At 40.9% G+C, this 12,530-nt stretch overlaps 1 protein-coding gene across 3 annotated transcripts in view; it reads left to right on the top strand.

The window, feature by feature from the left end:
• The window catches only part of TRAPPC12 (trafficking protein particle complex subunit 12), a 44,506-nt gene extending 35,950 nt beyond the window's left edge, over window positions 1–8,556 (top strand). For all 3 annotated transcript variants that reach the window (XM_042809857.1, XM_042809866.1, XM_042809848.1), the window contains 4 exons: window positions 3,990–4,088; window positions 5,535–5,635; window positions 6,310–6,397; window positions 8,208–8,556. In XM_042809857.1, the coding sequence (XP_042665791.1) occupies window positions 3,990–4,088; window positions 5,535–5,635; window positions 6,310–6,397; window positions 8,208–8,450 (531 nt within the window). In that variant the 3' untranslated portion in view covers window positions 8,451–8,556. The remainder of the gene's footprint in view (window positions 1–3,989; window positions 4,089–5,534; window positions 5,636–6,309; window positions 6,398–8,207) is intronic.
• Window positions 8,557–12,530: the final 3,974 nt, after the last annotated feature.

Raw genomic sequence — 12,530 nt, 5'->3', positions numbered from 1 at the left:
TGTACTGATGATGCAAAGGACTGATGCATGAGGACTTTGTTTTCTTTATGATATAAAGTAAGAGGACTGCAGGAATTGTGTATTTTGCCTGACTGCTGCAGTATGACTCTGGGTTCATAACGCTGTGAGTCTCTGCTTTCATAACTCTTCCCCAGGTGCACCAGGTAGAGAGGAAGGATAAGTTATCCCTGCCCTCTTTTCCCAAAATACACTTTACAAACTGCAGAGTTTGTACAACTAAAGCTGATTTTACTCTATGGTTTCTGAACCTAATTCCAGCGTTCTGCACATCATGATCATTTATGCTTATTTTTAAATATCTTACAATTAATAATTTAAGCACTTGAAGTGAGGTTGGAAAAACACAAACATGTAAGATGTGGCGACCATTAAAGGAAATGGAGTTACACTACAGTGCATCAGAGGAAAACCAGCCCCGCGTGCCGTTTTTGTGTAAGTGGATCCAGCGCCTTGATGGAACTTTCTCTGGATGAGTTTATTGAGTTATAAAGCAACAGGCCCACTCCCATTCATATCCTGAACTGCGTAACTTTTCTTCTTTTGAGATTTCCTATGAAAGGTGTGGAAAATCTGAAAGGTTGCTGTTTGTAGAGGGTAAAGGACAGGACAGCGATAATCTATCAACTCCACCTTTATGTTTTAAGATCACAAACTGCATCGCTGGGTTTTTTAGTGCTGGTACTGAATACTACTACTGAATACTGAAACATGTATTAAGCAAGGCTCCATTTCCTGGGAGGGCCTCTCATTTATCATTCTCACAGGTAGCTGTTCTTTTACCATGTCTTATTAGCAAAGCTGGAATTAAAACCTGGCCTCTGGTACATAGCACAACATCTCATCTGGTTTACAAATGCTCCTTCAGAAGGGATTGTCAGATAGGGTGTTTTTACAACATACCACAAATAGGATAGTTCTGGCAGTATATGGGGTACTCTCTAAATCCTTCTGCTGCCTCCACAGCAGTGGGAGTATGGGGAAGTACAAGCATATAGAACTTACTGTAGGTGGTAAGTTTTGCATGCGTGTACTGAAGCAGCTACAAAATGAGATTGTAGTTGGGAGTGAGTCTGGATGCTGTGACTGTGCGTTGTTGCTGTTTCATGCTGGGCCAGCCTTGCCTGTGCTCAGGAGTGGCTTTAAGCACACATGGCTTAACCTCTTGTCATCTTCTGGAAGAAATAGGTCCTGTTCTTTGACAGGTGCTGCAGGGCAGGGGGGTAAATAAGCACAGGTGCTATGTGCTGTGCCATCATACAGAAACAGGATGTGATTTGTTTCCTGATCCATAAATGCAGGGCGTAGACTCTTAATGCCTCACTTCTACTCTCAGTTTTTAGGAGGTGTGAATCTTATCTAGTTAAAATACATACAGAATGCAAATAAGACAATGTTTGATAGGGAATGAAAAAGGGGAAGGCGGTTTGTTTGGCCGACTAGGCCAAGGCCATGCAGCCCCTGAGGCAGGGGCCTCTAGGATGTTGTTTGCCTGCTTGTTCCTGCCTGGGCTGGTGCCCACCTGCGCTGTGGGTCTGGCTTTGAGCTGGGCAGGCAGGGCCCCCTGGGGCAGATGCTGCAGCCAAGGCTTCCTTTAGGCTGGTCAGACTGAGCTGGCTGCAGCACCTCTCTGTCAGCTTAACTGTGCAGTCGCCAGGGAGTTGTTTCTACATCAGTTTGGGGGATGTAACGACAACACCCCTACGCCTCACAGCTGTGCTGCACATCACTGTTGTGGGGACTGACATAAAGCATGCACTGGGCAAGGGATGGGTTTAGACTGCGGGATGGGAGACATCAAACCAAAGTCTAGAATTTGCTATAATAAAATTATTTCTTCATTAAGCACCTTTTTTTCTCAAAGAGGTAAAATTCAGAGTCACAGATAATCTTTCAGTTTGTATAAATCCCACTCCTGTGGGGGTTAATAGCTAATGCAAGAATGGCTGGGGATGCTCTAAGGAATCCGTTTGGAAAATCAGAATGTTATGCAGAACCCAACACAGGGGCACTCTGCAGTCAAGAAAGTCCTGTAGTGAAAGCTGATGTGGAGAAAAAGTGAGCTTTTCTTAAGTTATAAACTTATGAGAAATATGGTAGTATAAATTCCATCATGCTTGAGTGCTTGAGTTGTGAATGCTGAATGAATCAGAATTTAAACATATATTTTTACATATGTGGCCTGTTTCCTTTGCTCTGAACTTTTATTATTGCCAATGAGAAGGTTGTGAATGCCCTCTCCCAAGAAGCATCCAAGGCCAGGCTGGATGGGGCTGTGAGTAGCCTGGTCTGGTGGGAGGTATCGCTGCCTATAGCAGCGTTGGAACTGGTGATCTTAAAGGTCCCTTCCAACCCAAACTGTTCTGTGATTCAATGAATAAGCATGGTTCTGCACACTAGAATTGGAATAAACTCTAACTGTTAATTGTTGTATGTTCAAGTTTAATAGTTTAATACATGCAGTGTGTTCTGTTCACAGTTATCTGCAAAATAAAGGTCCTACAAAGTGCCTCCAGTGTTGTTTAAGTCCATCTCTGCTGTCGTGGGCTGAGCAATTTGTCTCATATGCAGATGAGACTCCAAAAACTCTTTTTTGTGTGTGTGTGTATGTGTGAAAGAAGTCATTATGTTCCAAATGATGACCCAGTGTATGGGTCAAATGGGGCTCAGTCAGTTAAAGTACGATCTTAGGAAAAAAAATAACATTCTACCTGGGGCATATGGCCTGCTCAGACTGAGGAGGAGGTGAAGAATAAGTACCTCAAATGGTAGCTGTGATCACATTAGGGAGAAGTTTAATGAGCACTGTAATTTGACCAAAAAACCGTATGGTACAGAGTATGCCAAGATGTCTGTGCAGTTTTGAAAGATTATTCTTTCAAAACTTCTGAATGCCCACCAGAAAATTCTTGTATGAAGTTGAAGGGCAGAACTGTTAGTAAGCACCAGGTTAGTACAGCACTGTCTTCTGTTTCTGCTCTTGCTTGGTTTTTGTAAACAAATACAGGCTCTGTGCCTCTGGTCTGAATTGATGAAAGGAACTAGAGCTGAGGCTGGTGCAGCCCTTACCCTGGGAATGTGCCTGCTGCATGTCTTCCTGTCTTCCCTTAGAGCACATGCCAAATTTCTCGTGCATATCTGCTAGAGGCCATGTAGACAGGCTCTAATTTACTGCCCAGGTAGATAGTTCATGAAATTTTACCATGAATAAGCTGGAACACAATAACTGATAACGTGCATTTCTTTCGTGTGAGCAATGGAAACACAACTGTATCTAACCCCCGCCACTGGTGACGATGCAGAGGGTGCAGGAGCAGTGACCTGCAGCAGGTCTCAGAGCCACTGCGTGCCAGCCTGCCTACATTCATGCGTGTCTGTGCGAGAGAAAAACCAGCCCACCTCTCATTCTGTCTTAACCCAAAATAATTTCTGTTTGGCTTAAGTGCTCGTTTTGTTTTTACATGGTTGGGGAGAAGGCAACAAGGGCTTGGGTGGAAGGATGGGAAATGTCTTGCTTGCCTGAGATCACCTGAAAACATGGAGGAAATTGCAGCTTCTGTCACATTATGGTGTGTTTTTCACGAGGCAAAAGCATGTGCACAAGTTCCCAAAGCTTCTCAGTAGAGTTTATTAAACTATAAAATTATACTTATGTCTGAGCCCTGAGATACTTACATATACTTCACAAGTATACTTTCCACACAAAGCTTTTGACTTTCATCCTAAATAATCTAAGCTAGAGAGTAAAGCTAGAGAGTAAATGTTCATCCTGGCATTTAACTACAGAATATGATCCAGTTCAAAAAAAAAAAAAAGAATCCAGCCAGCCTGCAGTGATAGGCAGGAATTTTGTCCCGTTCCCAAGTTGCTGTTATTTTGCTCCTGTTTACCAGTATCTTTGAAAAGAAGGCTACATAAAGACTAAAGAATGCTGAGCTTAAATATTTGGTTGTGTGCTTTTCACCCCTTAGGACTACGTGCTTGCTGTCGATGCTTATCACACTGTCATCAAATATTACCCACAGCAAGAGCCTCAGATGTTGAGTGGAATTGGAAGGATTTTCCTTCAGGTATGCACTTTGTTCTAAATCTGCTAGGTAATATTGCTGTTGACAGCTATGTAGTGAATAATTGTTGCATTTAAAAGTGTAGCTAAAACTATCATATTGTAGAGGCAGTGGACAAAAACAGAAAAGATCACTATGTGGCATTAGGTAACGCTAGGAAATACGAAGCACCTGTAGTTTTAAAATTACACGTGCATATATTGGCGATCAAAAAAGATAGTGTACAAAATTATGCTAATGATTTAATCAAAAAGCAACATTCCACACTTAAAACTGATGTTAAGAGGCCTTGATCTGATATACTGCCAGCCATGAGCAGATGCCTTCATATAAGTGGGAAAGGGGGTTAAGAGAAGTGGAGAATTCAGGAGAAGACAGAGGCTACCACACAGAAGTTGTAAGAAGCACCATAATTCTGTCAAGAGTTACCTGACCTGTTAAGCAGGAATTGACATGTAATGAAGAAACAGTGAGTGCATTTTAGTCTCCAGTATTTATTGTATGTTTTTAATAGACTGCTTGCTGGCTCACCTATCCAAAATTGCCATTTAAGTAAGGGCATTAAAGAATTTCAAAAGTGGAAAGCTGTCTGACCTTACCCTCTACAATGTTGCCACAAATACAGAGTTAAAAGCAGCAAATAAATCCTAGGAGTACTTCAGAAAAATAATCCTGGTTTCCAGACAGACTGTAGACTTAAGCACACAGTGGTTGCAGGCTCCTGTTAAAAGAGTTGTGCTGTTCTCCCTGACCACTGTGAACAGAACAAAAGGTGGCATAAGTGTGCAGCAGGGCAGAGTGTCATTTCTAATACTAAGAGTATTTAAGAGTTCTGGAATGCCACCTTGCAGATCCTTCTTTCCTTCAGCCTGCATTAACCACTAGCCAGTGTTTTTCAGTCTGCAGACAGACTGCCTCCCCTCAGTGACCCACTGCACTGGGTCTGTTTTCTGACATGTTTTGGTCTGATACACTAAAGTGGTCACGACCCAAAAGTGGTGTGTTGACTCAGCACAGGTCCTGTGCCAGCTACCAAGCTACTGCATTAAAATTTTAATGCTTATTGACAGCTTCTGGTTGTGAGCAGTGAGCATCTGCCATCATTTCCCGTGGCCTAACATCAAGTCTCACTGGAAGTAATTCTGACCTCTGCTCAATTTCAGCTAATTTTACAAAAATGAGGAGGTGGGGCATCACTGCTCTATGGTACAGGAATGCTCCTCAAATACTGCTGAAAATCATTGCCTTGGTAAAACTGTATTTGATTTGGATGTTCTTTCTCATAATCTTTGTTTTGGTTCTTCAAACATCTTGTTTGATAACACGTTAACCAGTCAGCGTGGTACCAAACAATTAGATAATGGCCTTTGACAGGATTTCATGTTCTTATCCTTTGTAAGACAAGTCATCAGTTTGGATCTCTTCTAATCTCTTCTCTTTATTCTTTAGATTGGAGACATAAAAACTGCAGAAAAGTATTTTCAGGATGTTGAGAAAGTGACTCACAAATTGGATGGACTACAGAGCCAAATTATGGTTTTAATGAACAGGTAGATAACTTAATGGCTAAACGAAGCTTGAAAATACAGTTTTGCAAAGTATACATTATGAGTATTAAGCTACCTTTGAGACAATTCTGTTCTCTTTTTTATGTAACTACATGTGTCTTAACTCAGAATTAATGGAATATAGACCCACAAGGTCTGTATCGCATGGTTCAGTAACAACACTTAGGAAAGGAGAAAGCTTATTCTGAAATCAAATCTGCTAGTAAAGCTATTGCTTGTTAGTTTCAAGGAGTGATGGAAAACAAAGCAGTAATTGAGCTGTACAATGGGCGGCTCCATTTGGAACACTTAGCATGTTGGCCTAATATATTTAGAAAATATAATTCAAAAGTGCCCTGAAAATGATATCGCGTAGCTAATTTCATAAAGAGGAATAATTCCAGGAAGAGAGTATCTTCGTTGGAATTAATGAAAACACTGTGAAGACTCTTGCTTTGGTAGGCAGAATACATAATAAGCAAATGATCCGAGTTGTCATTCCATTTGTCTGTAAATCAGTGTCTCCTTGCCGGTTTAAGATTACACCGTGAAGAACAAATGTCAGAAACTCTCACATCTATAATAGGAAAAATAAAAAATGATGTCCATTCTTTTTAAAATACATTATCACCTTGGGTTTTTCAGGAGAACTCATTCATGTGTCACTTACTTTCTAGAGCATTTCTCCACCTCGGTCAGAATAATTTTGCAGAAGCTCATCGATTTTTCACAGAAATTTTAAGGATCGACTCATCAAATGCTGTGGTAAATCTCCAAATTGCTACATTTATTATGAACACCTTTATTACTGGTGTAATACCTTCATACATGTATTTAATAAGTACCAGAGTACTTATTAAGAGTGTTCAGAGCTTGACAGAAAAATTAAGCGTAGCCTTTGTGCCGGAGTTTTTAGTGTACAAAAGGATAAGGTGCAGACAAGGATGGGAAATAAAGAACTGGTTTATACTTAGTCATGCATATAGGCATTCCAAAACATGATGTTTTATGGGATCTTTGCAAAAATGCTGGTTTTATTTTTTTCTTTTTTTGCACTCACTGTTTTTAGCATAGACCTGCACGTTGGAAAAAGAAATGGCAGCTGCCAGTGTACGTAAGATTAACTTGATTTCATATAGCATTGAAGGGATATTGTCATTTTAAACCTGACGTTTTAACATTTTGCACATCACAGCCTTGGGTTCCATCACAAAAGGAGATTAAAGAAGAGCAGGTTATTTACATTTTTTATTTACATGTGGCAACTTCTTGTGAGTGGTTCCTAAGAACTCACACAGCTTACCCCTACAGCTTCATCCAAGGCCACAAAAGGACTGAGAGGACTGAGTTTAAGCAGCTCATGAATTGCTTCATTTTGCAGGTGTAAAACAGTATGTATGATGAACTGTGAGAAATCTACTAGTAAGTGTTCCTGAGGAGAGTGAAAAAGAATATTTGAAAGGGTGTATTATTCCGTTATCTACAGCTGTGAAGTATGAACGTTTCTGCTGCTAAACAAATTATGTGACTGTGTGGTGGAATCTTTTGGTAACTCATAAAACCTGATGTTAGGAAAAGAAACTATGGATCCTGATATTATCATTTAAGATATATTAGATTGCCCTGTTTGCTGAACTTACCAGAAGTCGGTTGTAGGTATCTCTGTGATGGGATCATTTCTTTCTGTTGCTTGTGTGGAACTTCTATACATAAGCCAGAGAGAAAACGTGTTGAAAGATACAGTGAAAATGTTAAAAAAGCTATGAAAATGGCAGTATGCAGGGGCCTGTGTAGTTTCTGAAATCTGATACAACTGATTCAACGAATTAACTGTCTAATGTCCTGTATTACACAGGCCGCTCCAAAAGAAATACCTCCTATTTAATGTGTAGGTACAGAATGTCACAGTCTGATGTGGAAGTGCGAATGAAGCAAAGGTGTGGCTTTGAATTCCTCCATGTAGAAAAAATTTCACCCATTGACAGTCATTAGCACTTGCTGAACGTTTATGGAGACCAAACAGTGGATGTGAGCACAGTGAGGCAGAGGGTGCTGCATTTCAGCAGTGGGTCACCTCCACTGGTGTACATGTTTATGAGTGCAGCATGCAGGTTCTCGTTCATCTCTGGGGAAAAGGTACAGCTAATGGCGGTGATTGTTGAAAAAGGGTTTTGTAGCTGAGAATTCACTCTGTAGAAGAGCATTATTGTGCTTTTTTTTTTTTTTAACCTGTTGTAGTTTCCATGGAAAAAAAAAAGGGGGGCATTACTTTCAGAGCAACCTACATAGTTATATTTTAGGCTGTTATATTTTGGAGTGTGAGCTCACAGAAGTCAGCATGTCCTACTGGCACAGGATAAACCTTGTGAACAGACGAAAAGGGTACAATTGCATGAGTGACAATCTATTCACGTTGCTTGAGCACGCACAGAAAATAGTTCCTAGCAGATGGTAAATTTGTTGTTACTCTAGACTTCTTTTTTCCCTTCTCATTCATCATTTAGGAATACATACAAACATATATATATATATATGTATATATACAGATACTTATTTACAATTTGTTTTTCTTTAGGCTAATAACAACGCTGCTGTTTGTCTTCTTTATCTGGGAAAACTGAAGGATTCCCTTCGCCAGTTGGAAGGAATGGTTCAGCAGGACCCTAAACATTACCTACACGAGAGTGTTCTCTTCAACTTAACAACCATGTACGAGTTGGAGTCATCTCGCAGTATGCAGAAGAAGCAGGCTCTATTAGAGGCTGTGGCTGTTAAAGAGGGTGACAGCTTTAATACCCAGTGTCTCAAGTTAGGTTAGATCATTTCCAACTAAGTATTTCCCTGCAGGGCTGATTTTAAAAGTTGTATATACTCTTGCTACTGTGTAAATGTGAAATAAAATCTATTCAGTTATAAATACGCAATGGCATTATTGTCTCTTAATAATCATGTCATTGTGAAGATTTTGTGCTGACCTACAGCTAGCTTCATCCCTACTTAGTTATTCCTTGTTACAGTGCATATATACATACACTCAATTACTCACACTCTTATTTTTATATGAAAAAAAAATGCATTTGACCTTATTTGTTTTGATGACTGTTTTTCAGCAATGAATGAGTAAATGATCTAAGCTAATTTCATCAGCTAAAAGTTACTGACAGTGTATATTATGGAAAAGGCAATTTTGAAAGCACATTTATTCAGTTGCTTTAATAGCATGTGTCATTTCCCTCAATCCAAATATTGACTACTGTACCTCTGTGTGCCTATTGCTCTCCAGTGAGGTTGTTAGATAACCATTGTACACAATCACAAAGTGGTTGTTGTTGGAAGGGACCTCTGGAGAAGCCTGTCTGGCAACAGATTGTTCATTGTAAGTAATTTTACTGTTCTGTTATCTCCTGCATAGGTCACTTTTTCATCCGGGGGGATTTCTTAGAGATAGGAAGAAATCCCAATATGTAACAGCCTTCATTGTATCCAGAGAGTCAAACTGAACAAGTCCAGTTAAACAGTTTTATAATGGCATTTAATTTAATAACATAGAGATCCCTATGCATTCTGCTTAAGGTCAGGTATCTTACTACTTTGTTTTGTGATCTTCTCACCTCTGCAACTCCTATGACACTTTGGTAAACTCAATTAGCCTTTTCCAGTTGTAAGTGAAAGTAGCCTCAGTCACTACCACCCAGCAGGCAGAAGTCACTTTGCTTCTTTACAACCAAGGGATAAAAACACTTCCTTTGAAACTGCATTCAGTAGTGCCTTAAGCTCGCTGCGTGTGCAAATAACAGTCTGCGTTCAGATCGCAAAGAATAAAAATTTATGATCCCAGAGTCAAATTAAAAAAAAAAAACAAAACCAACACCCTGAAAACATAATCCCCAAGTTTCTCTAAATTCTAATACATATGTATTACTACATAGGACTCATTTTGGTATGTTTGCTGTGTTCTTATTAGTAGAGGCTTTTACACAGATAAAAGCATGGTAGAGATTTGGACCAGGTGACCTCCAAGCTCAGCAGGCCATTAAACAAGTGACATCCTGGTAGACTTGCAGAATAATTAAAATTTAAATGCAAAAGCATATTACCACTGCTGGGTGTATGCAAATTGTTAACTGTTAGTAAAATGCAAGAAACTGTGTCGATGTGGCTGTATGGTTTGGGTGTAACATATGTAGAAGTGCTTGAATTTCCAATATTCAGGCAGTTATGTATCTAGATGCTGTATATGCATTTGCTAAAGACAATATTTGTCTTCAAAACATTAATTACACCAGGCAATCCTGTTAAATTCAATGAATTCCACTGAATGTAATGAGGGTTCCTGGTGTAAATGAGGGCAGAGCTCGGTTCTAACACACAGCATGCAGGTGTCATCTGTCTAAGTGAGAAGAGCTAAGTGGGAAAAGCATAGCCTGAGTGAGCTGATTGTTGTATGCGAGCCTTAAAGCTTAATGTGCCTTACCAGAAGTTTTGCATTTAAATTTCTTCCTTTATTAAAAGAGCAAATAAACTGTACTTCAGACATTCAGATAATTACATTATGCACAGAGACCTTGATCCTCCAAAGCGCATAAGCAGCTCTCTGCCATTTCTAGTACCCAGCTGCAGCTCAGGTGATGGCAGCATCCTCCTACCAGCTGCTCACTGAGATGTTCCTCGTGCCTCAGCTTTCACACTGGACACACGATATGTTCCCAAAAGGAACATGCAGACATGCCTGTGCCCTCAGCCTGCAGTGGACTGCTGAACACCGGGCAGGGTGACCGCTCCTCTTCCTGCCCCATCCTTCATGTCAGTACAAACACTCATGCAGCTGCACGCAAGCTGAGCTTGTGACTCTGCAGAAACGCTGACCTGGCAGCCAAAGCCTTCCTCAGTCTGATGTGCATCCGGAGGGTTACAGAACAAGGATGTGCCAGGACTGACCACCCACCCGGGGGACTGGCAGGTTTTCTGCCGGATAGTAGTGTAAGACACACTATGCTTTTCTGAAGCCTTTGCTGCAGGTGCCTTCCACGTCAAAACAAGGGAATAAATAAAGTGTGCACAGTAAGTTACGTCCATCTCACCTGTGTGCCACCTAATGCACTTCATCAATCAAATGCATTGCAGCCACCCAGCAGAATTCTGCAAGATACTCAGTGCCCCATCTCCAGACATATTTACTGTAGTGAGAAACACGCTTCCACTGCTTCAGCATGCAATCAGTCTAAAAGTAGCATGCTGAAAGCAGGACCAAATCATCACACTCAGATTTAAATACATTGCAGATAGGTAGAAGCACAGCAGCCAGAACCAATCTCTCAAGTTGCTCAATGTCACGAAGGCCAATGAAACTCTAAAGATGTTAGAACATGGTCGTTCTAAACATGAGTTCTTCCATACAAAATGACCTCTAAGGAAGGCGCCATTTTCCTCCTTTCTTTCTACCTGCTTGATAGAACATTGGAAAATACGTATTTTAACAGAGAGACACTTCACTCTGTAGGAGCTTGCACGGACTTTTTAGCACCTGAACAGTGGTTCTGTGGTACTGAATGCAAACCAGCACCAGCACTGGCTTGATGGCAATGATTGTGGAAAGCTGCTATTCTGCAAGTCAGCTTGGGAACTACAAATTTAGGTTCTCATCTACAATGAGAGCGTAAAATGGTGGGCAGGGGGATGCAGCTATTGCCTTATCCTGGCTGTTCTGGATTGACACCATCTCATCCTATCCTAGCTTTGGGCACACTTGCAGACAATCCTCTGTTATATATACACAAGAGTGCTCGTCATTATAAAAAAAAGAAAAAAAAAAAAAAAGAAAAAGCTGAAAGCCAGCAACAACAGCTCGCAATTTACCCACAAAGGGAGGGAGAGAATGGGCTGTTATTTAGGTTCAAGGTGCCAGGGCCATATAGCCACCACCAGACTCAGTCCAACATTCCACCAGTAGATGAGGCTCATTGATAGTCACAACATACATAGTGGTACCCTGACAAGCAGCATAGAAGGTAATTAAATGGCAGGGAACTTCTCAAAATTAGTGGGAGTATCCCACAGAGAGCAACAGCAGGAGAAGCCACTATTAAAAGATGTCCTCATCCCTTTAACTGCTGAATCTTTGCCCAAACTTTTTACTTTTCCACGTTTTCTTTCTTTGTCTTGTCTGGGTATTAACACAGTTAACAAAATGAGAGCTTGCGACTTGCATAGAATCACAGGTTTTTCAAGTTGCAAGTATATCTGAGTACATTTTTGCAAATGCAAAATGTTTGGGGAATCAAATCGTAAAGTCACAGTGAGTGCAGCAATTCAGATCAAATACAGATCTCCGAGCAAGGAATATTTAAATGGTAACACTGCCTCATTCCCCAATGTGTTGGTGTGCTTATTTGGCTTCAGGAAACAAGACAACTGACAGTGACCTTGTTTTGGGGAGAGAGGGGAATTTGAGAATTTCTATCATTTTCAGAGGACAAAATCCCAAACAGATGATGTAATTTCTGAACACAGAACAGAACAGGTTCCCAGTGTCTGTCTGACCTAAATATAAATCCGCTGTTTGGCAACAAGGGACATTCTCCAGTGTGGTGCTCAGCTGCCACCTCAGCCGTTAGGTGCATCTCTCTCTTCCAGCCAATATTAAATGATCGCCTTTGTCGTGACACTGTCCCTTCCAATAGATTTTTATCTCTAGCTAAATCTGGAGTCAGAAACGAGGCAGAAGAGTGCCTGCTCTGCCGGCAGAGCTCACTACTCTGAATACATGAAGATTTTTTCTCTTCAAGCTCAGCCGCCGACAGCCATGCGCAAGCTCTGCAATCACAGAAAGCAGTACAGCCCCTGCACCCTGCAGCGCAGGCTGGGACAGCCCTTCCATCAGCACTTCCTTCAGCTAGCT

This window comes from Centrocercus urophasianus, unplaced genomic scaffold (genome assembly GCF_019232065.1).
Source record: "Centrocercus urophasianus isolate 14NV4802_14NV808 unplaced genomic scaffold, USGS_Curo_1.0 seq_10, whole genome shotgun sequence".
Taxonomy (NCBI): Eukaryota; Metazoa; Chordata; class Aves; order Galliformes; family Phasianidae; genus Centrocercus; species Centrocercus urophasianus.
Note: the sequence above shows the minus strand (reverse complement) of the source record. Positions and strands in the feature narration are given on the sequence as shown.